The following is a 27,841-nucleotide window of genomic DNA, read 5'->3' as shown; positions in this document are numbered from 1 at the left end:
AAGAATACATCAATCAAATAATCCTCCCAAGCTTTGAAATTTTGGAGAAAGTGAAAACTCAGCTGAAGGAAACAAGTGTTTATTTTTCAACAACCCATGGAAATTTACCATATGACCGGAGATTTATTATTTTCTTTCTTCTATCTCTTTCGTCATGCGATGTTACACCTTAAAATTTGTTAATTGTTACACCCTAAGAATTTACCAATTGTCATGCAATAAACGATCTTAGCTGCCCAACACGAAAAAGAAAGAAAGAAAAATCTATTAGCAACAATTTTAAAAAATTCAGTTGCCTAGAACAAAGGAAGATATTATTAGCAACTGCTATTTCCTCCCTTCACTTATTGCTAGCCCCTTGCTATCGCAATCAATTCAATTATTCAATTTGTCTGCGAGCATTGTTTTTGATATTTCACAGCTGACAACTGGAGTCAGTAGAGTTTTTGTTGGTATATGGTCTAGCCCATGATCAATGTTCTAGATTATTCTAGTAAGCAAGTGAGGTGGCTAGAGCATGCTAAACAATTCTAGCATATTATTAAGTTGATTGAAGAAGCTAGAGAGTACTACCTTCCTTGGTTGCAAATGGAAAGATCTAGAAGCTACAATTTTGTGGTTATCTATGCTAGAGGTTTGAAGAATACACTAAAAACTAGTAGGATGCCAAACCCTCACCTATAAATATGGGTGTGATGTTGTAGTGAAGTAACCAATTAAGAACCAAGAGTGAGTAGCAAAGGATCAAGTCCAAAGCTATAGTTCCACTCCAAGAGTGAGAGTGAGAGTGTTCCACTACACATTGTGAGTGAAGTTTAGAGTGATAGAAAGTGTATGTCATACTTTCTTGTATACATCAAGCCTTGTCTTTGGCTTGGTAAGACTACTCTTGTTGTACTCATCTTTTTCATATAGTGAAGATTGATCCTTGTTTCGTGAACGTAGGCATAAATTGTTGAACCACATAAATTCTTGGTGTCCATTTTCTGCTTTACCTTGAGCATTCTCTATCTTGTAGTACCGACATTCCTAACAAGTGGTATCAGAGCCCGGTTGGCTCATACTACGAGATGGAAGAAAGTGGCACTATGATCAAACTCACCAACTCCAATTGGGTAACATGGAAGCCAATGATGGATGACATTTTCTATTGCAAGGATCTGCATGAGCCAATTGAAGGATATGCCGCTAAGCCCGAAAGCATGTCCGATGCCGAGTGGAAGAAGATGAATCGCAAGGTTATTGGCACAATTAGACAATGGGTGGACGATAGTGTTTTTCACCATGTGTCTAATGAAACCAATGCCCGTGAGTTTTGGACAAAGCTTGAGTCCTTGTTCAAAAAGAAGACCCCAGCCAAGAAAGCCTTTTTTATCAAAGAGCTCATCAATGTGAAGTACAAGGATGGTTTAAGTGTAGTAGAACACTTGAACAATTTCCAGAATATCATCAACCAGTTGGCTACTATGAAAATGACGATCGAGGACGAGCTACAAGCGCTCTTGTTACTTGGATCCTTGCCAGACAGTTGGGAGACCTTTGTGGTGAGTATAAGTAACTCTGCTTCTAATGGTGTTCTTACTCTTGATAATGTTAAAAATAGCATGCTCAATGAAGAAACAAGGAGAAAGACTTCTGGCACAGATAGCAGCCAAATATTTGTCACAGAGAACCGCAGAAGAAGCAAGAGTAGAGGGCCTAGAGGTCATGGCAGGAGTCCTAGCCGATCCAAGTCAAGGTTCAGGGATACATGCCACCATTGTGGCAAAGAAGGCCATATGAAGAAAAATTGTCGAGTTTGGAAAAGAGAGAAAAGGGAAGGAAACAATCACAAGAAAGATGATACTGGCAATACCACCGTCGTCATATGTGGTGATGTACCAGAAATATTGTCTGTTGGTGAATGTCTGCATATGGGCAACTCTAACAGAGACATTGAATGGATCTTTGACAATGGAGCTTTCTTCCATGCTACGTCCAAACGGGAGTTCTTTAGTACATACAAAAAAGGTGACCTTGGCATAGTGAAAATGGGGAATGAAAGTTATTCCAAAATTCTTGGAATTGGTGATATTTGCCTAAGAACTAATCTCGGCTGCCAATTGATGTTGAAAGATGTGAGATATGTTCTTGATATATGTCTCAATCTGATATTCATCGGTACCCTTGATCGACAAGGTTATTATCACCATATTGGCGAAGGAAAATTGAAGCTTACTAAAGGCTTAATGGTCTTACGAAAGGCTTAATGGTAGCAAGAGCACGACTTTGTTGTACGTTGTATCAGTTAAATGCCAAGGTTTTGAAAGGTGAGTTGAATGCTGTGGATGACTCATCTCTAGACTTGTGGCACAAGAGGCTAGGCCACATGAGTGAGAAAGGCCTACAAGTTATGGCAAAGAAGTCTCACATTCCCTTTGCCAAAGGTACGTCTTTAAACTCTTATGAGCATTGTTTATTCAGAAAACAAAGAAGAGTTAGTTTTTCTGTTCCATTTACAAAGAAAGGAATTTTGTTAGATCTTGTTTATTCAGATGTGTGTGGTCCCATAGAAGTCGAGTCACTTGGAAGAAATAAATATTTTGTTACTTATATTGATGATGCTTCACGAAGGGTCTGGGTGTATTTGTTGAAATCCAAAGACCATGTGTTTCAGACATTCCAGAAGTTCCATGCCATGGTGGAGAGGGAAACTGGGAAACCTCTCAAGTGCCTTCGTAGTGACAACGGCGGCGAGTACACATTTCACCAGTTTAAAGAGTATTGTGTGAAACATGGCATACGTCATGAGAAAACAGTTCCTGGAATTCCACAACATAACGATGTTGCTGAAAGAATGAACCGAACCATCATGGAGAAAGTTAGGTGTATGCTGAGGACTGCAAAGTTATCTAAGCAGTTATGAGGTGACGCTATAAGGATAGCCTGCTATTTGATCAACCGATCTCCATCAGTACCCTTAGGTCTTGATGTTCCAGAAAGAGTATGGACTAGTAATGATGTGGCTTACTCTCATCTGAAGGTGTTTGGCTGCAAAGCTTTTGTGCATGTGCCCAAAGAGCAAGATCGAAGTTAGAATACAAAGTTACACCGTGCATCTTTCTTGGTTATGGCTGTGAAGATTTTGGTTATAGATTATGGGACCCATACAAGAAGAAGTTTATCCGAAGTAGGACGTGGTCTTTTATGAAGATCAAACAATTAGGGATTCGGATAAAGAGGCACAACCAGATGGCGCAATCAGATGAGTTAATCCATTAGCTTCAGATGAAGAAAGTCACGATGACATCCCTGAAGCAGCTGCCAATGAAGTGCCTGCATAACCAGATAATATTAATCAATAGGAGCCTGATCAAGATGTGCCAGACCATGAGATTGCTGATCAGGGGGAGCCTAGTCAAGAAGAGCATATTCAAGGAGAACCCAATCAGGGGGAGCCTTCAGCCTCGCAAGAGAATGAAGATCAGGTCAGAAGATCCAGCAGAAGTCGAAGACCGTCTACCAAGTATTCTTCATCAGAATATATCATGTTGACTAATTATGGAGAGCCCGAAACTTATGAGGAGGCCAGATCTCATAACTATAGTGATAAATGGATGAAGGAAATGGAGTCAGAGATGGATTCCTTATTAAAGAATGATACCTATGAGTTGGTGGAGATTCCAAAAGGCAGAAAAACATTGAAAAACAAGTGGGTGTTCAAATTGAAAAGGGACGACAACATGACAAGGTACAAGGCTCGTTTGGTTGTCGAAGGTTTTGGTCAAAAGAAAGGAGTTGACTTTGATGAGATTTTCTCATCTGTGGTGAAGATGACTTCCATTCGAGTTATCCTTGGTATGGCAGCAAGCATGGATCTTGAGCTCGAGCAGTTAGACGTTAAGACTGCATTTCTCCATGGCAACGTAGAAGAAGAGATATATATGGAGCAACCCAAAGGCTTTGAAGTCAAAGGTAAATAAACTTTGGTGTGCAAGCTCAAGAAAAGCTTATATGGTCTTAAGCAGGCCCCGAGACAGTGGAATAAGAAGTTCAACTCATTCATGGTGAGTAATGGGTACAAGAGAACTCATGCTGACTCTTGTGTCTATATCAAACAATTTTCTGGAGGTAAATTCATCATTTTATTGCTTTATGTTGATGACATGTTGATTGTCAGTCAAGATGCTTCTATGATTAAAAAGCTCAAATAAGAGTTATCTAAGTCCTTTGACATGAATGACTTAGGGCCAGCCAAGCAGATTTTGGGCATGGAGATAATTTGTGACAGAAAATCCAAGAAGTTGTGGCTATCACAAGAAAAGTATGTTGAACGGGTGCTTGAAAGGTTCAACATGAAAACAGCCAAATCGGTAAGCTCACCTTTAGCTAATCATATCAAGTTGAGCAAAGAGTCATGTCCAAAAACATATGAAGAAAAGGAGAAAATGGTAGTTGTTCCCTACTTTTTAGCAGTAGGAAGTATCATGTATGCAATGGTGTGCACACAGCCAGATATTGCTCATGCAGTAGGTGTGGTGAGCAAGTTTCTCTCTAATTCAGGGAAAGACCATTGGGAAGCTCTTAAGTGGATTCTCAGATATTTGAAGGGAACTTCTAAGATGTGCTTGTGCTTTGGCGGTTCCAAACCAATCTTGGAAGGATTTATAGATGCTGACATGGGAGGTGACCTAGATGGTAGAAAATCTACATCTGGGTACTTGTTTACTTTTGCAGGGGGCGCCGTGTCTTGGCAATCCAAGTTGCAAAAGTGTGTTGCTTTGTCCACAACTGAGGCTGAATACATAGCCGCTACAAAGCATGCAAGAAGTTGTTATGGCTGAAGCGGTTTCTCAAAGAGTTGGGTTTGAAGTAAAGTGATTATGGTTTCTCCGCTACACTACATACCATTCACGCTTTAAGCACATTGATATTCGTTATCACTGGATTAGAGATGCTATCGAGAACAAGTTACTATAGCTGAAGAAGATTCATACCGATAATAATTCTTCAGACATGTTGACAAAGGTAGTCACAAAATCAAAGTTGAAATTCTGCATTAAGGCTGCTGGGATGGACTCTAGGTAACTTGGAGTCATGATCGGAATTCCTCCTCATGGACTGGAGGGGGAGATTGTTGGTATATGGTCCAGCCCATGATCAATGTTCTAGATTATTCTAGTAAGCAAGTAAGGTGGCTGAAGCATGCTAGACAATTCTAGTATATTATTAAGTTGATAAAAGAAGCTAGAGAGTACTAGCTTCCTTGGTTGCAAATGGAAAGATCTAGAAGCTACAATTTTGTGGCTAGTCTAGAATTATCTATGCTAGAGGTTTGAAGAATACACTAGAAACTAGTAGGATGCCAAACCCTCACCTATAAATATGGGTGTGATGTTGTAGTGAAGTAACCAATTAAGAACCAAGAGTGAGTAGCAAAGGATCAAGTCCAAAGCTATAGTTCCACTCCAAGAGTGAGAGTGAGAGTGTTCCACTACACATTATGAGTGAAGTTTAGAGTGATAGAAGGTGTGTGTCATACTTTCTTGTATCCATCAAGCCTTGTCTTTGGCTTGGTAAGACTACTCTTGTTGTACTCATCTTTTTCATATAGTGAAGATTGATCCTTGTTTCGTGGACGTAGGCATAAATTGCCGAACCACATAAATTCTTGGTGTCCATTTTCTACTTTACCTTGAGCATTCTCTATCTTGTAATACCGACATTCCTAGCAGTTTTCACATGCTCCAACCTTGATGCAAAGGAATGGCGTACTCAATAACTTCTTTTGTAAGTCGGGATGGAAGTAGTCATAGGTGAGGTATGCTTTTCCCACGTTATTATTTAATGTTCTTGCGGAAGATGTAAATATTTCTTTTAAAATTTTGTAAAAAGCTTTATGGTTTCACGGAATTTTGTTTTTTCAATTGGTGGCGGTTTCCTATCACTATTTTTTTTTTGTTCAAATATCGATATTTAGCAGTAAATCTTTCTTCTATATATATTTTTTTTGGACAAACAATAGAATATCTATATTAAACCACGAGAAGAAGGATTTGAACATGAAACCTTTTGGTGATGTGTTTAGGCTTTAGCAAAGCATATTGGTCGTATTTATACGAAGAAAAAAAACACCTCTTTTTTGGGGGCGTAAACTTCACTAACCTAAGAATCCTTGTCTAATGTGTTAATTGTATATACTGTGGAGAAATCTCAGGCTACAAAACACATTTAACCATTTGAGTTCATTTTAAACCTTCTCCTTTATAAGAAAAACTTTTACTCAACGGGATACCACATTCCAAGCTAATTACGCTAAATAATCTAAAATATAAGATATGTGATTGACTTGAGATACTGTCATATCAAATTCTTATGGATACGTTTCTCTCTCTCATATACTCTTTTAATGGTTCATGCACACTATGAATCAAACACACCTACATATTTATGTTTTATATTGAAGAGTAAATGATGGCTGCAATTTGACATTGGTACAACAATTAGCATAAACTGAAAATGTTGTTGAAGCCAACTGAATAGTGTATACTATCCTGCATCAGTCTGCACAAGATTTAAACGCGTATGTGAGTTAAATCATTTTTTTAAGACAATATTTCCACTCCATGCATCCTAGTTCAAAACTCGCTCGCTTTTGAACTGGGGTAGGCTTGTTCTCTTTTTGGGTTATTTGGGCCTGCCTAGTTAAAGTGCCTTAACCTTCCCCAAATCTTATATGATCAAACTTACAATTCTTGGGTCACAAGTCCCAACTTCTAAATCAACGTACAGAATGACCACAAAAAATCTCACCAGCATGCTAACACCAAAACTGGAGAGGAGAAGTGATTTATTGGTAATGGCACGGAGTTGGTATTTTACAGAGCAGCCTATCTAGCAACAACACAACATGATATGATCACATTTAGATTTCATGAAACATTAAATTCCATAGGCTTCTTTTCTCATTATGTCTCTCGTTCAACACCCGCACCATCAGTAGTGTCGACATTTCCGTCAGCGTCCGTATCACCTGCTTCGCCATCTAAGGTTAAATACGCTAACGCCGTTACAACGTCACTGATGAGCGGTCGTGTAGCAGCTTCTTCTTGGAGACACATTGCTGCAACAGCAAGAGCTTGGTAAAGACCCTTGATAGGGTACTTCCCTTCTAGCAATGGATCTGCCATTAACGTAAACTTCCTTCTGTCTTTAAATAATGGTTGTGCCTGCAAAAAATCGTGTTATTAACTTTATGGAAATTAGCCATTATAGAAGGATTTCAAAGAGATTTTCCGAAATAGCTTGAGAGATTATAAATTATGAACATACCCAAGTAACTAAATTCTGCTCTTCAGTTGGTCTATTATTGTCTATGACTCTCCGTCCTGTGATTATCTCCAAAAACACAACTCCAAAGCTGTAAAGGTCGGATTTCGTTGTCAACTGCCCTGTTAGTGCATATTCAGGTGCACAGTAGCCATAGGTCCCCATCACCCTGGTGGATACATGAGTCATATCCCCTGTTGGACCTAACTTTGCAAGACCAAAATCGGAGAGTTTTGGATTGAAGTTCTCATCCAAGAGTATGTTGGATGCTTTGAAATCCCGGTATATCACTGGAGGATTTGCTTGTTCGTGTAAGTATTCAAGTCCTTTTGCTGCCCCCGCTGCAATTTTCATCCTAGTATTCCAATCCAAGGCCTTTTTTCCTGGAGCTAAATCTGAGAGTCAAAGTTTTGTTGTCGATCAGAAAGCAAGTACTAATAAATGTTATCTACTTAAGTGCGGGCAACGTGCAAATGCAAATTAGTAAATTGGTGCTTACCAAGAAGATGGTCCTCTAGGGATCCATTGGCCATGTACTCATACGCCAGAATCCTCTGATCACCATCCGCGCAATATCCAACCAAATTGACGAGGTGGGCATGGTGAAGAAGACTTAATATCAAAACTTCTACAAGAAACTCTCTGTTTCCTTGGAATCCATTCCTGTCTAGTTGCTTAACAGCAACAACCTGAAACGAGCGAACAATGGGGGTTATGATCCAACTAAATTATTGTATGTTGAGGGGAAAGAGAAAACGGATGAAATGAAGAGAGATGGATGGAAATACTACTTGTTCTGTGCCTTCAAATTTCCCTTTGTAAACCCTCCCAAAACCGCCTTCGCCAAGCAAATTGTCTGGATGGAAGTTGTTAGTTGCAACACAAAGTTCCCGGTAAGTAAAAATCTGAGCTGTAATGTTTCCTTTCCCAACCTTTGCTATCTCTTCGGCTATGTACTTCCTCCTGCTGCTATCTGCAGATTAAAATTCTCAATAGAGGCCGACAGTTTGAATTGTTGTTCCACACTGCTAAGTATTACTAGTATACTAGATGGTATATATCAGGGTCTGCAGCCAACTTTCAGAAGATAGGACAAGTTGTGGTCGCAAATTAGATCATTTTCAACAAATCTACGTCAAAATTTTGATAATTATTTGCCAAAATATTAAGGAGGGAAGGTCGATTTTTGTATGGTAAAACCAATGTGAGCCTTCAAAAGGACAAATCTCCATCAAGCCAATGACAAATATATTGGGGATTTTTCAAGTGAAATCTTCCACAGTACAAAAAAGATAAATATATGTATGCGTACATACATATGTAAAGTAAGAAAGCTGATAAATTGCAGGCCTTGGATATGAATACTTGATTGATAGACCAAAGTGTTAAAAGACGTAAATCTTTGATATACGAATGCATGCTATAATCCGTAACATATTATTTAAGGATTGAAAAATAAGACCTCTTCGCAGATCCATACCCTATTAGAGAGTAATCATGTATATTATATGTATGTATGTCATTTAAAGTAATGGCGTCATTTGATTTTTCAGGGAAGATTTACGCCGAGAGAAGAATTTACCAGTTTTGAAGGAGATGTTAGCGAAAGAGGCTAAAGTTTTGGTGTCATGGTATTCCTTGATACTCTTTTTTAATGACTTCCTGGCGTTTTTCTCTTCTGACATGCAACATTGGAAGCAATTCATCGTTTTCTTTCCCTCGCCAACTCTAATCCGATTGCAACCACCTTCAAATTGTCATCCAAATCTTGCATGGATTCCAGGAAAAAACCACTCAAAACATACCAAACAAAATTCAAAACTTTACGCTTTGATCCAAGAAACCAACAAGTGCAGATGAAACAAGCCTGAGAAATTAGTTAGACAAACGGGGGATATTGATCTGATACGTTATGAAAACAGCCTTGGCTCTGGAAAAACCAGAATGCTAGTTTCTGGTTCTTCAAGAACCAAAAGCTTGATCCCTCACATTGTTTCTTTTGCTTGCTCCCTCTATCCAAACCATTGAGTTCGGACAGCCAAAACAGACTAGGTCAAGTTTGCTAAATATGGAGGGACAGCCAAGCATTCTTTTTTCTTTAACAACAGCAAATTTGTGTTTTTTTCTTTTTTCAATATTAATTTGTACTTGTAATTGTGCTGGAGACAGGGCAGGACAAAAATACAACCTCCTATTATTTTCATAACCAAAAGTTTACCTTTCCCTTAATTGGCAAAAATCTCAGTGAATTTCCAACCATATCCACATTCATCTTCTCAGGAATTTGCTGGCAATGTAAAGAGATTATGTAATTTGTAGCAAGAAAACGACTTTATTTTGCATATGTGGATTAGGTCAGTTTGCTTGCCCTCTTGCACCCAACTTTGAATTCCCTCTTTCAACATAAATTAGAGTAGTTTAGAATAAAAATGTCTCGCGTGCTGACAGTAAATTTGATGTCTGAAACATGAATGAAATCTATCATATGTGCAATTCAAATGCCACTGTGTTTTGGTCTCATTTGACCCCACGCTGATCCCACCGGTGTGAGAGCTTCCTACCGACGTTTCTAGATACAATGAAGATTCTATCTAAGAAAATGAAAAATTAGTAAAACAACCAACCCAAGGGTGACATCTTAAGTGAAAGGATAAAAAAGGGCAAGTCAGCACACCTTTCAGTTCTGTTATACCTAAAATCTATCTTAGACCGTAGAACAGTCTTTGCCAATCATTCATAGTTTGAGAAAAAACCAATCACACTACTATCATAATTTTAACAACTCATTAAAACAAGAGATTATAGAACAGTCTTTCCCAACAAATTATATCAAACAACCCTGTTTCCCCGATCATAATTTGAATTTTCCTACAATGATCTGTGATGGCTGCTGCTGTTCTCGGCGGAGAAAAGTTTGGACCTGCCATCCCACACTACTTTATCACCATGACACGAACAAATGATATCATGCCAAAAACCATCTGTGGTTTACATCAATGCCACCATCATCAGAAGCTTAAGCAGTAGATTGGCCAACTGACAACAAATTAAACTAGCAAGAAGCAAAAACACTTATATATGTTCATTAGCTTGTAACAAATTTCACTACTAACCTGGAATAAGCTCTAAATATTCCACCAAGACAGTGAGCCTGATAAGTTAACAAAATGCAAAAAGTGAACAGATATTAAATCATCCATAATTGCATATATCCATAAGCCCAACAAGTTGCCTAAGGATTTTGTTTCTCTTTTGAGTTTAACCCCAGAAGTTTCTCCAGATTCGCAACCCTCGTTAGTATTTCAACACTCTCCATGGAGTCATCAGGCTTTGTTTTTTTTACTTCTTTCAGAGAACCTTTTTCAGGTTGATTGCGTTTATGGTCATTAACCCCCATAGGTTTCTTGAAAGACCCTTCAGGCATTGCTTTCTTCCCTTCTCTCGAAGCAGCCTTTTCTGATACTTTAGTTGCCACTTTATGCTTGTCTCCCATCCTGGAAGGTACATCAACTTGTACATTTGTCCCTTCACCAGCCTTCTTCCCTTTTGTAGCAATCTTCGTAAGACTTTTACAAAAATCAACAGCACTTCTTTTCTTAGCCGGAAATCCTTCCGCTTTTGTGACTAACTTCCGTTTGCTCACACTTCCACCTCGAATAAGTGAGGTTGAGGAAACACATTTTGTGGATCCGCTGCTTGGGGAAGTATTACTCAAACAAGCTGGTCTATTTGCAGAGCGACTTGATCGTACCGAAATGAGAAAATCTTCATTACTATCATCGCTATGATCAGAAGCCGACTCATTCTCAACCTTCCTAGGGAATTTCCTATTCATTCGTTCTGAAAGCGGAATATCATCATCATCATCATCGTCAGTATGATCAGCAGGCAACTCTTTCTTGACCTGCTTAGGGGGAATGGCAGAGGTCTTCTTTTCTGAAGTAGTATTGGATTTTCTTGAGACCTCAGGCATAACATAGGAGTAATTCTTTTCTGGTTTAGACTTTGTCAAAGTTTGTGCACATTCCTTTTGCATCTGCAATTTCCTCTCCGTAACGGAGGCATTGAACCTCTTTATCTTCTGTGTTGCCACCATGACTTCTTTTCTGATTGCATCTGCACGAGCAGACTTTGATTTTTCCCACCAATCCAAGTACCTAGCCGTTACACACGGCTCAAAAGACCATGGCGGAACAAAGAAACCAATATCATTGCAGGCGGCAAAATCCAATCCTGGAAATTCACCAGGAAGGTCTTGATCAATTCCAAACTGCATTGCCACACGGTGCGGAAAATACTTCTCTTTACTATCTTCTACTCCAATCAACTCAGAAGGGCACAAGCACCTAACATAAGATTTTAAATTCTCATCTGCGTGCTTAGCACTACCAAAAAATACGGGCTTGTTCTCTCTGTAGTAAGAGGAATGGCGCAAATTGCTCAAATCAGCAGAATACGGACGCCACTGAAAATTCTCTTGCAACTTAAAAACGGTTCTCACAAGAGGCAGACCGATTGACTTAGAAGCTACTTTGTGCCACCGGGCAGCCCTAGGCTCGCCAGGTTTCAGAGCTTTCGGGGGACTCGGAAACCTCTCCAAAGCCCACAACTGCAAAAGCTGAAAGGGGCCAGAAACCGAAATCTCCTCCTCACCAGAAAGAACTCGGTTCTTTAGCAAGCTAAGGTCTCTGAAAAGACCCGAAAGGATGGCGGGTGCAAGAGCAACTCTCTTCCCCTGTGACAAACATGCTGCAATCGGAAAAACATGCCTCCCAATGCAATCCTCAGGAAGAGAAGGAAAAACAAACCTCGAAAGCCACAACGATAAGAAAGCTACATGCTCATATTCATACCCTCCATTTGGCAGCTCCATCAAATTCTTGATCCAGCTAGATTGGCAAGCTTTCTTCGCCTTGGTTCTCAAAATCTCCATCCTCTTCTTCTCCATCTCTTCCACGATTTTCGCCAACAACCAGTAACAGGTCTAGTGACATTCCTTCCAAGGGCCGAAAACCCGCCAAGAACCATGACATCTTCGAGCGTAATGGTGGCCTCCCCCCATGGGAAAACAAAAGTGTTGGTCTCCGGCGACCAAAACTCCACCAACCCGAGAAGCACATTCTTGTTGTTTCCCCTGATTTCATATCTGGAGCTCAAAATTGCATCACAGATTCCAGACTGGTTCCAGATGGAGCAGTACTTACCGGCCAACCTATCGACCCATTCATCCCACTTTCCCTGGGGAATCTTCCACCCTTTGAAGAACACCTTCGACGGCCATTGCTGGAGGTCGTGAGGAAAGACCTCGCAGAGCAATGGAATTTTTGGGGGACCCACTGCGGTGGTAAAACCGGTGGCACATGGCTTCAGAAACCTTGCGAGTCTCCTCTTTTGTTTCTGACCATGTTTTAGAGAGACCACGGTTTCTTCTCTCTGTTCGTATATGCGGCTTAACGGTGACCGGGGCGGTGACGCTTCTGCTGCTGCTGCTCCGTCTGCTGCCATTTCGTCAGAGAGTGGAGTGGAAGAAGAAGGAAGACGAAGAGGGCATAGAGAGTATAACTTTCGAAACTTTTGAACTGCCAACAGGCCCTAGAAAATAGAGGAAGACGAAGAGGGCAGAGAGAGTACAAAATTTTGAAACTTTAGGACTCTCTCTCTCTCTCCCTCTCTCTCTCTCTTTTCGTACCAGGACTGTAAAAAATCATCATAAGTTCCATATCTTGTGACAGAAGTACACGGTTGCTAGATTTGATACACATTCCCCGCATAAATGTTTGGTACGAATGAAGTAATATTAGGCCTTCCACAATGATTTGGTGAGTTTAATGGTTAATCATGCATCGTGCTAGATTCGTATTACGCTATGTTAGAGTGTGGTGAGTTTAATATGAATGAGTTTATATATTGAATGTGTGACCCTCTTCTTTTTCTTTCTTTGTATGATAGGTCACTTATTTTCTCTTTCTTATCATTTGTTGTATTGACATCACATATGAGTTCAATATATTGGAGTAAAATATACGAATCACTCTCATTACACTCATTTTTTTTTACCATTATAGAAATCTGAGTCCTATAATATTGATATCACATTTCATTTTCCAACCAATTGTGGAAGACCTTAGATGTTTTTGGTCAAGAAAAGACCTTAGATGTTCAAATGGATAGAAAGTATGAATTGATACAATTTCAAAACTTGAGAATGTAATGTGAAAACTTTGGAACATCATGACCCATTTAAAAAAGGGGTAACTTTAACCTTCAAGAAAATTGAAATTTCATATAAACCTGGTGTTAGATTACATATTGATTATAATCCCTTGATGTGTCCTTAATTCAAAATAATTAATGTGCATTTTATTTAATGTCTTCCATTAAATATTTAAATTTATTGACATACAAACTTTAATTTATTTTTTGACCAAAAAAAGATTTTTTTAAATTTATTAATTTTATTTAACATTCTTTAAACTTGAAAGACTCAATTAATGTACCTAAATGTGTGTACTAAAATGTAATATATTGAACTAATGTATTTAAATGTTAGTACTGAAATATATATGCACCCAAATGTATTATGTTAAATTAATGTACCAAAATGTGTGTACTGAAATGTATGCACCGAAATGTATTATATTGAATTAATGTACCTAAATGTTTGTATTGAAATGTATGTACCGAAATGTGTGTACTTAAATGTATGCACCGAAATGTATTATAATGAATTTAATGTACCTAAATGAAGAAAACAAAGTACATCGAAATATATTGTAAAACAAAAATTAGTTTATCTAAATGTTTACAACAAAATATATTACAATAAATGAAATAAAAATGAAAATTATAATGAAATAAAATTAATACATTAAAAATTAGGAAGAAAAAGAGAAATAATTAATAAATGAGGTTATTTGTTACAATCACCCCCATATTTTCAATTTATTTCTATTTTCCCCTAAAACATATTTTAAATCTATCAATTTAATCCCTTATTGTCTTTTAATCCTAGCCGTTGATCTAGGTTCCTTTTTATCCTAAACAGCCATGTGGCAGCTCTTTGACTCTCTTATCTTCCCTATTTTCCCTAAAAACTTTCCATCTCAAACCTCTCTCTCTCTTTCTCACGGGAAACCTCAAGTTCCAAGAGCTCCGAGAGCTCTTGTTTCTTTCCTCTTCGAAAAACAAAATCAAACCTAACAGATTTACCACATATCTAGGATCCTAGGAGCTCGAGAAACACAACTATAACCATGCATGCGTTGGTAGAACACCTCTGTGTGTTCTGCAATTGAAGCCAAGAGCTTCAAACCTCTGAAACTCGAACTCAGGCGAGGCTCACTACTCTATTTCTATTTTTGTTGAGTTATTCTCAGTTCAAATGAAGGTTCTAATAAGTGCATGCCTTATATTTTTGTTTTCTAGAACCCGGCGAGAAAACCCGACGAGTTCCAAGATCAACCTCTCCATTCTCGACCACAGTTGAGACTCTAAGTGGTATAATTCTGTTCCCATCATTTCAACTATTTTTTTTCCTCTTCAATTTGGTACTTGGTTTGACTGTTGTTTGAACATTTGTCGTCGACCAGAGCTACAATAGCTCCGGTGTCCTTCCCCGAGCATACCCAAAGCCACCAGGTCATCCGTCATTCTCAAACACCCACGAGCCTTAGCCCAGTCTTGAACCAGCCCAGTCCCTTTTTTATTAATTGGCCTGCAGGCCGTGCGTGTCTCTGTGTGTGTGTGTATTGGGCCGTGAGTGTGTGTGCGTTGTGTGTGTTGGGCCGTGAGTGTGTGTGCGTTGTGTGTGTGAAAGTGGGCTGCGCAGTATGTGTGTTGTGTATGTTTGTCCGTGTGTGTGCGTGGTGTGAGTGTGTGTGAGCGTGTGTGTAGTGCCGTGTGTGGTGTGTTGCGTGTGTGCATGTGTAAGTGTGTATGTATGTGCAGGTGTGTATTTGTGTGTTGTGCATGCTTATGTATGTGTTGGTGTGTGTGTGTATATGTATTGTGTGTGGGTTTGGGCTCAAGCCCAAACCACCCATTTATTCCTATCCAAAACCAGAAACCCTTAGGATCCTAAAAACCCATTAGACCTTAACCATTCAACCCAAATCCTTTATTTTCTTTAGTTCAAGCCCAAATCCTTTAGAAAATCCTTTTATTTATTTATTACATTTTTTGTACTTAGGTGAAGTTGCTAGTGAGGAAATTCTTAATCCTTATCCGCACAACTCTACTGCTAAGGAATATTTGTAAGTGGACCCTTTCTAAAATTTGCATAATTTCCTAGTTTAATTGCATAAATAAAATACATGCCTTACGAGTTTATGAACTGATTTTTATGTTAAGCATGTTTATGAAATACGTTGTTTATCGTCTCGTTTTGGTGAGGAATTAATTGTTGGCCTATATTGAGCTATATTTTAATATATTGTATTTTCTATAAAAACCTTGAACTGGTAGACTATCTGATGGATGATTATATGATGCTAGAACATGTTTTAGAAACCCCTCTTTATAGTATAGACGATGGATGACTTTATACTATGAAGTGGTTATTTATGAGAGGCGTAACTATTTGTGCGTACCTAGTGGACACTATGCCACCTGGGGCGAGGATCTGGTGTTGGCAGATAGGCCGGGAGAAATAATCCCTAGCTACGGGCTGATGGACACGAAGCAGGCATTGGGCCAGGAGTTGGTAATATCTGGCTACGGGTGCAGAGACCACGGTGCTGGCATAGGGCCGGGAGATATATTTATTCAGTGATCTTACTAGTAGAACATTACGCTACGAGACGATTTATGAGACGTTTGATATTTTGTGTTCCACGATATGTCTCTTAAGATATTTTTGGCATGCTAGGTTTTTCATTAAACTTATCACTTATTATGCTAGTAGTTTTCTTTATATAAAATGTGGGGGTTAGTATCATGATAACTGTTTTATTATTATTGTGTATGAACTTGGTCCACTCACCTTTCTTTTGCGCCCCCATTCAAGTCTTAGAAACGAGGGCTACGACACAACGTACGAGGCATTCCCCTACCAGTAGCAATCTATCACTCACTTGTGTGATATTTTGTAATGATCTTTCCTTTAGTGATCTTGTTTTAGATTGTGTTCTGTGCACTCTAGACACGTCCTTAAACTTTGTTTATTACTTCTAGATTCTAATGATTATTCATGAATTTTTCCTCCTAATCATTACTCTAGTATTCAATAAATGGCATTCGTCACCCTCAGGTGTCGGCCAGCACGTGCCTATCCGGGTATTCAGAGAATATCGAGGTCGGGACGTGCATTATTAATGTATCAAGGGACTAAAATTAGATGTTGATCTTTGTTTATACCATATTTAGGGCCTCCGTATTTAGACCTCGTATAAATACTCGGGGGACTCAAATGTAATTATGCAATAAGGGAAGGGGCAAATATGTAATAAGTGAAGAGTCCTTATTCTATAAAAGGACTCCTCATCCTCACAATTAAGGAGAGGCCAATTCCTAGGCCTGAGATCCCCTCTCTCACCCTCAGAAGCTCTCAGAAGCTCTCACCCTCTCCCTCTCTATTCCCTCAAATAAATACATAATCAGTGTGGACGTAGCCCAAACCTTGGGGTGAACCACGATACATCTTGTGTCATTTACATTTCATTGCAGATTCACGGTCGGATTTACGTTGTTCCAAGACCTCCGGTTTTGTGCATCAACATTTGGCGCCGTCTGTGGGAATCGATACAAAAAGTTGCGTCGATTCTCTTTCATTTTTTCACATCCACTGTGAATCTGCAAGAACCCAGAACCTCCTGTCAACTACTCCGTGTACATGGTCCAGCAGTAGAAGAATTCACAGTGTTAAATCCTAACTGCTAAAAACACAAGCCCATAATCTGCAAAACGGTGAATCAACACACGAGCTCGTCATCATGCCCAGGCCCACAAGCCCAATCCTAACTGCCAAAAACAAAATAAAAAAAACCTCTCCATCAGAAAATCACTTCGCAGGTTCTCGGTTTTCCCAGTAGTCTCGGTCGCTCCCTCTCAGATTTTCTGGAGTTAGAGTCGCTGCAGTGCATTTCTCGGCTCCATGTTGCCGTCGTGGATCAGTTTTCCGGAGTTGACAGCCAAAATGGGCCCAACCAAGTCAATCTCAAAACCCCAAATCACTAATTTGAATAAAGCTGCTCAATTTCTGAAACCCTCATCGTTTTCATCGGGATTTAATATTAATTTTCTGTTTTGTGCTGACCAACCAAAAACCACAAAAACCGATGAAGCTCGCTTCTCGCGACCAGATGCTCCACTTCTTCCCCGCAGTCCTTCACGGTTTGAAATGATGGGTCGCCGTGTCAGGTCAGCTTATGTTGTTCTTTATGTTCTTGTTTGTCAACTGTTTGTGTCGAATTTGGGTGACTATGTCTCGGACTCGGAGTCGGGCGAGTACACGTCGGCAATAGGAGACCCAGGAATGAGGAACCCAAATGTGAGAGTTACGTTGGAAGCTTGGAACTTCTGCAATGAAGTTGGAAGTGAAGCGTCCGGCATGGGCAGCCCTAGGCTCGCCGATCGAAAAGGTGATAGTTCACCGGCTGTTTCTGCTCGCAAGCGAGTCGTCGGAGTTCTGCCCGACACCCCCGGAGACACCCTTCAACTCCGAGACAAGCTGCATAAGACAAGGGCGCATATTGGGCAGTTTGTGAAAGACCGTACTTAAAGAATTCCAGAAGGCTCAGAGGCTTGCAGCTGAAAGGGTCAGAGGCCCAAGTTACTGTTGTCAAAAGTTATTGTTGTCAAGAAGATTTCGGTGGCAGCCGACGATTCAGATCCGGATCTTGGCTGAGTTAACGACCTCTTGATATAGAGGACTTTTGTTACAGTCTGACTGCCATGATTTGGAAGCTAGATGATCATCATCGTGTGATGTTAAAGGACGAAACGGAGGAGATCCAAAATTAATAAATGATGGATGGATGATGATCGAAAATGATAGAGATCTACTGCAAAGCTTGCCTATTGCAGTGGTAATCCCATTTCGTACAAAGCTGAGAGCCAAGTCTTCTTCTTGGTCTTCCGTATCTCTGCACAATCTCCAACTGCATCATCATCACAGCCCTAAGAATAATGCAGTAATGGGTTATCTTTAACAACCCACTTGGATAAAGGGAATAACTCTCCGCATGTGCTAAATCCGACCCATACCATCTTGTCCACCCATCAGCTTGTCAAAAGAAACAGAAACAAAAGCAGTAAAGGTAAAGCAGTTTTTCTTTAAACAAACAGCTGGAAAGTGGTTCCGCGACCATGATGATAAAGGAATTCAGACACTTAATGATGCCAAGTTGCCATCCCACTACAAGGTCCCAGCATCTCCTTGTGTCAGTGCCTTGGGACATTGGATTGACAAGACACCGAGCACCATTATTCCTAAAAAGAACGGTCCTCCAAGAAAGCGAAAGCAAAAGAGAAAGCAAAAGCAAGGAATAAACTCCCCACCAGAATGATGTGATTTACTTTTCTTGTTTTTGTATGATGTGATTTATTTTTCTTATCTTTCGGAGACATCTGTATAAACCCCATCAAAGGGTAATATAAAAAAATAAAAAATAAAAAAAAAACGGAAAAGCCCAAAAACAAATGGGCTGGCATGTTGTGGAGGGCGAAAGCCCATAAGCCCAAAACTATTCGGCAACCCGCCGCTATTACCACCAACCAGGTGATGAAATGTATAACCCGTACTCTAATATCATTTGGCAACTAGCCATTCATTATCACCAATCAGGTGATGAAATGTACAACCCGTACTCTAATATCATTTGGCAACTAGCCATTCATGCCACCAACCGGTGATGAGATGTACAACCCGTACTCTAATTTGGCAACTAGCCATTCATGCCACCAACCAGGTAATGAGATGTACAACCCGTACTCTAATTTGGCAACTAGCCATTCATGCCACCAACCAGGTGATGAAATGTACAACTCGTACTCTCCTTCATGCCACCAACCAGGTGATCAAAAGTACGCCTAGTACTCCAAATTATACATGAGCACTACTCATGTCATTCATACATAAACATTCATGAGCATCATTCATGTCAACATTCATGAGCATCACTCATGTTAACATTCATGAGCATCACTCATGACAACATCCATGAGCATCACTCATGTCAATCAACATAAACATTCATGAGCATCACTCATGTCAATCAGCTTCAAAAGCTTTATTTACAAAAGCTCCAGCTTCGAAAGCTTCATTTACAGAGCTCTAGCTTCAAAGCTTCATTTATAGAGCTTCACCTACAAAGCTTCAGTGCAAGGTATACAAATACCGCATCCAACCGCCACTTCGGCCCATACATGGATTCAATTTAAAATCTCTAGCCAACAGACTCTATTGACCGAAGACTTGGGGGACTACATTAGGTACCATATATTGGGCCTCAACTGGGCCTCATGAAAAATACTTAGGGGACTCTAGCCCATTATTTATGTATTGAGGAGCGAGCCCTTACTTTATAAAAGGGACTCCCTCACCATCATTAGAGCAGCATCAACTCTAGCCCATTATTCATGTACTGAGGAACGAGCCTTTATTTTATAAAAGGGACTCCCTCACCTTCATTAGAGAGCAACGCCGCCAGCTGAGCAACCGCCTCATCGCGAGCATCACTCCTAGCCCATCACTTATGTATTGAGGAGTGAGCCCTTATTCTATAAAAGGGGACTCCCTCACCACCATTAGAGAGCATCGCCGCCTACTGAACAACCGCCTCGCCGCGATCATTAACTCTAGCCCATCATTTATGTATTAAGGAGCGAGCCCTTATTCTATAAAAGGGACTCCCTCACCTTCAACGCCACAAGCTGAGCCAACCAAGGCAACATAAGTCACAAGCCGAGCAGCCTCGCAGCGTGTGCTACTTCTAGTTGAGCGTCATTTCAGATTGAGCATTGCCTCATATTGAGCATCAGTTCAAGACAGTATCTAGTTACTTCAGCCCACACATGGACTGAATTTCAAGTCTCCAGTCAAAAGACTCTCTTGACTGAAGACTTGGGGGACTACTGTTTATACCATATTTAGGGCCTCCGTATTTAGACCTCGTATAAATACTCGAGGGACTCAAATGTAATTATGCAATAAGGGAAGGGGCAAATATGTAATATGTGAAGAGTCCTTATTCTATAAAAGGACTCCTCATCCTCACAATTAAGGAGAGACCAATTCCTAGGCCTGAGATCCCCTCTCTCACCCTCAGAAACTCTCAGAAGCTCTCACCCTCTCCCTCTCTATTCCCTCAAATAAATACATAATTAGTGTGGACGTAGCCCAAACCTTGGGGTGAACCACAATACATCTTGTGTCATTTACATTTTATTGCAGATTCACGGTCGGATTTACGTTGTTCCAAGACCTCCGGTTTTGTGCATCAACAATCTTACTCATAGTTTTAATCTAAAAGTCATATTTACCAAAGATTAAAATGAAATTTTCTATTTAAAAAATCTACCTCAAACTTAAAGAGTGTAAAATGTAATAGGAGGCAAGCACCCTACACTTTTCAACTTTTTATCTCAACAATGTGACTTTATTTAATAAAATAAAAGAAAGTTTTAGTGTCACTGTCAAATTTGGTTCTATAATATATAATACAATGATCTAATGTAGCGAGGCTAGTAAGAGTATCTTCAAATAAGATGTCAAAATGTTCAAATAAGCAATAACAGTAAAAAAAAAATAGTAACAATGTTTTTCAACCGAGAAACCAAATCTAATGTAGCATGACATGGAATAACATCTCTTCCCCTTGCTACCAAATTTGACAACTTCAAAAAAAAAAAAAATTCATTAAATGCTTTTTATTAAAAAAATTTATTGGTTTAAAGCAATGGCTTTTTTAATTTCTTTTAATTTTCAATGCAATGTTTAAGTATTTTTATATTTTTAATTCATTTTCTTTCATTACAAATGCATTGGTAATGAAAGAAAAAAAATATGCATTGGTAATGAAAGAAAATAAATATGAATTTTATTTTATGTTTCAAATTTGACATATCGAATGGAGATTAAAACTTTAAAAGATGTTAAAGTGCCACATAAGCTGTCAAATTTAATTTTTATGTTTAAAATTGATAAACGGTAAACCCGCCTTATCGTAGAACTTGATGCGAAGCATTTCTTGTTAGGGAGATTATATTCACACATCTCAAATTACTTTCTCCACACCCTTTTAATTTTTGAATATTTTTCTATCAAGTGTTAGTGGTGTTTCAAAAAATATTAAAAAATTAAAAGAGGGTGGGAGAAGTAATTTAGAGTGTGTGAATTTAATTTCTCTTCTTGTTAAATGGTAAACCCACCATATTGTAGAACTTGATGTGATGATATATACTTGACGGAAGTAAACGTTGGAAGTGTAACACTTGAGGATGCAAATTTTATACACGTTTGAATTGACAAATTCCACCTACAAAATAAGAAACACTATTAGTCTAATTAACAAACACCTAAAAAAAGGAGTGTGTATGTGAGAGGCCCACCCACACATGAAATCCTAGCTCTACTAACTTTTACTGTTAAAAATATGTTTTTGTCTAGTGATAATTTTGATATCTTGTCTAGAAGTGCTCGACTATCTCCAAAGGAGATGTCAAAAATGCCACATAAACATATAACGGTAACAAATGACGTACCATTTACTCCAACCGAGATGTCAAAGATGACATGAAAAAGAAGACTAAGTTGACATAGACAAAGAAATGTCAAATTTAAAGCTACCTTCAAATTTGATTTTTTCTATTTCCAAAGACATTCCACTTGTCTTACCTTAAATGTTAGCATATTTAAGTATTATTTTATTATTTTTAAACCAATAACAACCAAACTTTTATTATTTTTGTTTAAAAAAAATATAAATGAAGCAATAAATTTTAGCATATCGAGTGAAAGAAAAATATTGACAATGTATCAAATTGTCAAGTCAGCCATCAAATTTAAATTTGATGTTTTGAATTTAACATCTCACTTGGAAATGCTCGACATTGATGAGCAATTCGAGCAATTCAATAAATAAACGACGAAATATATGAATTTGAAACATGAATGATCAAACTGATAACTTCCTATGTGAACAAAAACTTTAATTTAAATTCATGTATTTGTAGTACGACTTTTGCAATTCTCGATAAGAAAGGGAGAGAAAGGACCTTCGAGCGAATGATGAAACCTCGTTTCATGTCGTTTTTGTTTTGCGTAGAAGCCGTAAGGGCGCTCTAAACGGCAGACGATTACGAGTGGACATACGTGCTCATATAAACCATTTTTCGTATTATTCAATCCAATCCCGCTTCACACTTCATTTGTGCTTGACCTGAGCTTTTGATTCAACTCCGGAAAACCAAAAGGAATAAAAAATGAGAGAGAGAGAGAGAGAGAGAGAGAGAACCCACCGGAATCAATGGTTGAAGGGAGGGAGGAGTTGATGGTTCCACCATCCGGCGGCAACCCATTTCTGAAATAAAACCCTACTTTCTCAACCCCACTTTGCCAACTTCCTCCATTGATACCCTCCTTCTGAGCTCCCTCATAGTTTCTGCTCCATCCCTTCCCGTTTCGAGCCAAAGAAATTGCCTTTGAATGTTGAGTTCCCAGGATGGAGACAAGCCGCAAAAGATTGGAAATCTTGGTTCACCAATCTACACAGAAGGAGGCTGGTATCTATGAAGCAAACCTTAATTCTACGTACCAAATACGAAACTAACCAGTTTGGTACACGGGTTTGCAGAGAAATGGTGTCCTGAAACCAATACGTTTAATTTTTTCATGGGGTGAAGCAACAATCACATTGGAGGATGTCATGGTTTTAGGCTTTTTCTCGGTTTTGGGGGACTTTGTTTTAAGCCCTCTTGAAGCAACACAACTTAAAAAAAAAAAATTGAAGAAAAACTACTTGAAGAGAGAAAGGAATTTTACGGGAGTCCGACTAGGAAGCCTAGAACAAGCTTGTGGTTGAAGAAGTTCATTAAGTGCGGGTACAAATTTGAGCACGAAGCGTTTCTTGTGTATTGGTTGTTGAGGTATGTTTTTAACCACAATGTTATAATACAACAGACCTGTATTCTCCATGGCAATGCATTTAGGTAGGGGGACTAGAATCGTTCTTGCACCTGCTATTCTTGCAAGCATTTACAGAGATTTGGGTTTGTTGAAAAGGAAAATCGTAGCTTCAAACCAATTGGCAATAGGAGATGCTGATTTACAACTCACCCTTAAGCACTGTTCTAAAAATCCCCGCCTAACGCCGCTTAGGTGCTAGGCAATTGGGCACCGTCCCAATTAGTCCCTATGAGTTTGAAAATTAAGAAAGTACGCCTAGACCCTCTTAGGCATTCTAGGCGCCCACCTAAACATGCCTAGGTCGCAACTCTCACTTAGACAGAAACTCAAAAACTTTCATTTTGCATTTTAATTTTTCAACAAAATGTAGGAGACTTATTGAATACTTAGATGAACACTCATTATATGTTTGTTCCCCATGTTTCTAATACTTTATAATTTATATGTCATTTTATTTTGTAAGTTATGTATGTCAATACAATTATGTGTGTGTTTTTAAATATAAATCAACACTTATTTATACAATATATAATAAATTTATTTAAATCCGCCTAGTCAACCTAGGCGTTAAGCCCCATCCCGCCGCCCGACTAGTGCCTAGTGTCTTTTAGAACCTTGCCCTTAAGTCTATGTTCTAATTACTTCTGGTTAGGGCATGGGAAATATTCTTGGAACTTAGGCCAAAGCCGAATGTTAAAAATTTTAGTGAGCCAAGATTGGCTAGATGGGATAATTTAAATGGTATGGAAATTGAAAACTTGAGAAAGGTTTTGGACTCGGCTGGAGCAGAGTTCAAGTGGCGCCCTTATGCCTTGGACGTCATTGAGAACTTGCATTTGCCTAAATACTGTCCACAAAAGGAAACGTGGGTTTTGGTTGGTCCTGATTTTGGATGATAAATTATTGTCATTCATTAGATGTTTGATAGTAAGTGAACTAGTTGGTCTTGGTACTATTGAGCACTACCTACCGCATCGTGTAGGCATGCAGTTTGGATTGGATCAAGACCTTCCATGTTCTGTTACACGACCTAATCACAATTCTGATACGGCCTTGAAGCATAATAACAAAGAAATCAAGAATGTGAAATTGTATCTTCTGTGTTGGCTTTTCAAGGGAGATATTAGCATGAAGTACAAGTACTGGTGGAAGAAATCAGTGTCTGGTCTCGAAGATGAAAGTGAAGCTGCTAGTCCCCAGAAAAAGAAAGCAAAGAGTATTCATCGGTCATTATTGATGGTCAACCACCCCCTGGTATCTCCTGGTTTTCCTCGAAAATGCAACAAAACAGAAGCTGGAGATCCTATGGATGAGGATGATACATTAACAATGTCAGAAATTTTGAAAGGACATAGGAAGTATGAGAATTTTGTGATTATAGAAGATGGTGACAGTGAGAAATTATCAGGTAAAATTCCAAGTTCGGAATCTGAAATTGTAGGAGATAGTTCGGTTTGTACAAAGCCAAATAAGGACATCGGAAGTGTTATCGGTAAAGAATGTGCCAGCAGTAGCCCTTTATTTGAGAGCCATGTTTTGGAGTTTGAGAAGCGAGGTTTGGAGATTAAAGCTAGGATGAAGAGGCTTGAAATCATGCTAGACGAGTAAAATTCAGATATGTTGCCGAGCAAGTTTTAGGAAAAGGTAATGTAAGATAGCTCTCTAATCAGTTGGTATTTCCAAACCTTGTTATAACATATAATTACTGTATTTTTGTATTAATCTTAGTGATACTACATTCTTTTTCTTCTTTTATTACTAATGTTTGCATAATTTTGTGTTCAATTTTTTCATCCATTTAACATCCAGTGTGAAATACTGTACATAAGACTTGATTTCTATTTGCTTTCTTCCTTGCTTGCTATCTGATTCTCGATTCCATTCATCTTCTTTAACAGTAGGTCATTTTAGGCTGATTAGTTCCTCTAGTCAATATGAATGCAAAGTATCAATGCACAAAATCGGTCTTATAAATTGCATTATGTATTTCTTTACTAGTTGTGCTTTTCCTATCAGTAATCGGCAGAAGACATGTCAACTTGTATGCAATCTTGTTTCTTTTCACGTTACATTTACATTGTATTTCTGTTATTCAACATTTGACCTCTTGAAATTGTGAGTAAAGGCTTTCTTTTGCGTGCTCTTGTTCTTGGTACAGGGAAAAGGGAGGACGTGACTCGCACTCTGGAATAGCAGAGGAACTTGGTATTTTGTAGATATTCCATGGATGGCATATAATGCAGTAGCTGGAGGTTTTGATACTTCTTGCTCTATCCATCCAAGTCTTATTCTCCACTTGCCAATAGATTTTGCAACAATGTGGTTTCCCAACCATAGAAGTTGATGGCTTTTATCTTTTGAGTAGTTCTTTGACTGTTCTTCCATTTTCGAAACAAAATTGAATGGAATTATGGTTTATCCAGATTGGAACTTGAATGGTTTTTGTGGTTTGAAACTCGAACTATGCACCTCTTTTCTGTAAATTTCCTTTGCAATTTTTTGTTTGTTTTGTTAAACTTCCATGACACAACAATTTAAAGTATTGACATTGATATAATTTGGTAATAATTTGCTGTGCATATTTTTATTTATTTATTCCTCTTTTCTCAACTGTCACATGATGTGGTACTTATGAGATTATTAATATACACCGGTGCCTATGATTGAAGAATTCGCATTTTACGTGAGTACGCAGAACAAGTTTTCGATGCAGCCACATATGTTAAAGGAGTGCATAATGACACTCTAACCACATAAAAAATTGGGATAGAGGCACTCTGACCATAGCACCCATAAAATATCTCTAACAAAAACATGAGATTTGAACCTCTTTCTAAAAACAAAAAAAAGCGTCAGCAGCACTGATGAATCCACCGGAAAGCATGGTGGAAGAGAGAGAAGATTGATGGTTTCACTATCTGGCGGCAACCCATTTCATAAAAAAACGTACTTTCACAAACCCACATTGCAGAATTTCGCCATTGATGAACCTCCATTGGAGCTCGTCATTGTTCCTCCTCACTCCCATCATTGGAAGATTTTGGATTTACCAAAATCAAATGGCATATGTGCACCAATCTACATGGAAGAAGACTGGTTTTTATGAAGCAACCAAATACGAAGACAGACCGATTTATTTTTTTGGTTTGCTGAGATATGGTGTTCTCAAACCAGTAGGTTTATTTTTCTGTGGGGGTGAAGCAACAATCACATTGGAGGATGTCATGGTTTTACGAGGTTTTTTGGTTTGAGGGACTTTGTTTTAAGCCCTCTTGGGAGCAGAGAACTGAAAGAAATTACAGAAACAACTTGACGAGAGAATAATTTTTAAGAAGTCGAGCTAAAAAGGCTTGCACAAGCTTGTGGTTAAGGAAGTTCATCAAGGGAGAGCATGAGTTAGAGCACGTAATGTTATTAAAAGACAAACCGATTTGGTTTCCGGGTTTGCGGAGAAATAGTTTTCTGAGAATAATACTTTCATTTTTCCACGGAATGAAGCAACAATCACATTGGAGGATGTCATGGTTTTAGAAGGTTGCTCGGTTTTGGGGGACTCTGTCGTAAGCCCTCTTGAAACCATACAACTCAAAGATATCGAAGAGAAACTACTTGAAGAGAGATACTTGGAAAACTAGATTTCATGAAATGGCTTCTGTGCACCAATCTACCTGCAAGAAGGCTGGTGCATATGAAGCAATATTTAGTTCAACATACCAAATCAAAAGACAAACTGATTCCTTTTTCAGATTCGCTGAGAGATGGTGTTCTGAAACCAATACCTTCATTTTCCCATGGGGTGAAGCAACGATCACATTGGAGGATATCATGGTTTTAGGGGGGTTTTCGGTTTTTGGGGATTCTGTTTTAAGCTCTCTGGTCACCACAGAACTGAAAGAAATCAAAGATAAACTACTTCACAGAGAGGAAATCATAAGGAGTCGTGCTAAGAAGGCTACCACAAGCTTGTGGTTGGTTCATCAATGGTGGGCATGAACTCAAACACGAAGCTTTTCTTGTGTATTGGTTGTCGAGGTATGTTTTTTAACGATGGTGGTATAACACATAGGTCTGTTTTCTCCATAACAATTCATCTATCTAGTGGGACTAGAATCGCGCTTGCACCTGCTGTTCTTTCTAGCGTTTATAATGATTTGGGTGTGTTGAAAAAGGCAACCGTTGATTCAAACCAATGGGAAGTAAGTAGTGCTGCTGAATGGGAGACGCTTGAAGGGTTTGCGTAGCTGGTTTATTTGGGGCCAAAGATCTTCAGGAAGCTTTGACCCGTCGAAGAAATCCGAGTCGTTGGCCATGAAAGGAGCACTATTTTTGTGAACCTAAGATAACATGCAAAGAGAGTTTCAGTAAAGGAGGCAGGTGCGATGGTAATGATACCGATCCAAAAACATAAGC

The 27,841-nt window shown here is 38.9% G+C and overlaps 2 protein-coding genes, 1 long non-coding RNA gene and 1 pseudogene across 3 annotated transcripts; 2 read left to right on the top strand and 2 right to left on the bottom strand.

Moving 5' to 3' along the window:
- Positions 1-709: 709 nt before the first annotated feature.
- Positions 710-5,647, top strand: LOC126616405 (uncharacterized). Its single transcript, XR_007621148.1, has 2 exons — positions 710-830; positions 5,509-5,647. It is a non-coding gene; the product is annotated as an uncharacterized LOC126616405 (long non-coding RNA).
- Positions 5,648-6,773: 1,126 nt separating this feature from the next.
- On the bottom strand, positions 6,774-9,337 carry LOC126614604 (probable serine/threonine-protein kinase PBL23). Its single transcript, XM_050282251.1, has 5 exons — positions 8,891-9,337; positions 8,100-8,281; positions 7,808-7,997; positions 7,312-7,703; positions 6,774-7,208 (listed from the first exon to the last, which is right to left on the bottom strand). Exons 1-5 carry the CDS (start codon positions 9,012-9,014, stop codon positions 6,948-6,950), a joined length of 1,149 nt encoding a protein of 382 aa, XP_050138208.1. The 5' UTR covers positions 9,015-9,337; the 3' UTR covers positions 6,774-6,947.
- A 741-nt stretch (positions 9,338-10,078) lies between these two features.
- LOC126614836 (uncharacterized) lies at positions 10,079-12,990 on the bottom strand. The gene is given in 2 exon segments (XM_050282504.1): positions 10,079-12,227; positions 12,230-12,990. Coding segments are annotated over 2 exon segments (2,271 nt in total). The 5' UTR covers positions 12,814-12,990; the 3' UTR covers positions 10,079-10,540.
- A 4,450-nt stretch (positions 12,991-17,440) lies between these two features.
- Positions 17,441-25,039, top strand: LOC126617118 (uncharacterized; annotated as a pseudogene).
- The last annotated feature ends 2,802 nt before the right edge of the window (positions 25,040-27,841 follow it).

The sequence above is a fragment of the Malus sylvestris genome, chromosome 3, assembly GCF_916048215.2.
Source record: "Malus sylvestris chromosome 3, drMalSylv7.2, whole genome shotgun sequence".
Taxonomy (NCBI): Eukaryota; Viridiplantae; Streptophyta; class Magnoliopsida; order Rosales; family Rosaceae; genus Malus; species Malus sylvestris.
The sequence above is the reverse complement of the archived record's forward strand: the minus strand, read 5'-3'. Positions and strand labels throughout refer to the sequence as shown.

Coding starts and splice junctions, on each gene's coding strand:
- LOC126614604 (XM_050282251.1), bottom strand. CDS start 9,014: ATGAATTGCTTCCAATGTTGCATGTCAGAAGAGAAAAACGCCAGGAAG. Junction 7,704..7,807: donor CCTAGAGGACCATCTTCTTG/GTAAGCACCAAT, acceptor TTTGACTCTCAG/ATTTAGCTCCAGGAAAAAAG. Junction 7,209..7,311: donor AGCAGAATTTAGTTACTTGG/GTATGTTCATAA, acceptor GATTTTTTGCAG/GCACAACCATTATTTAAAGA.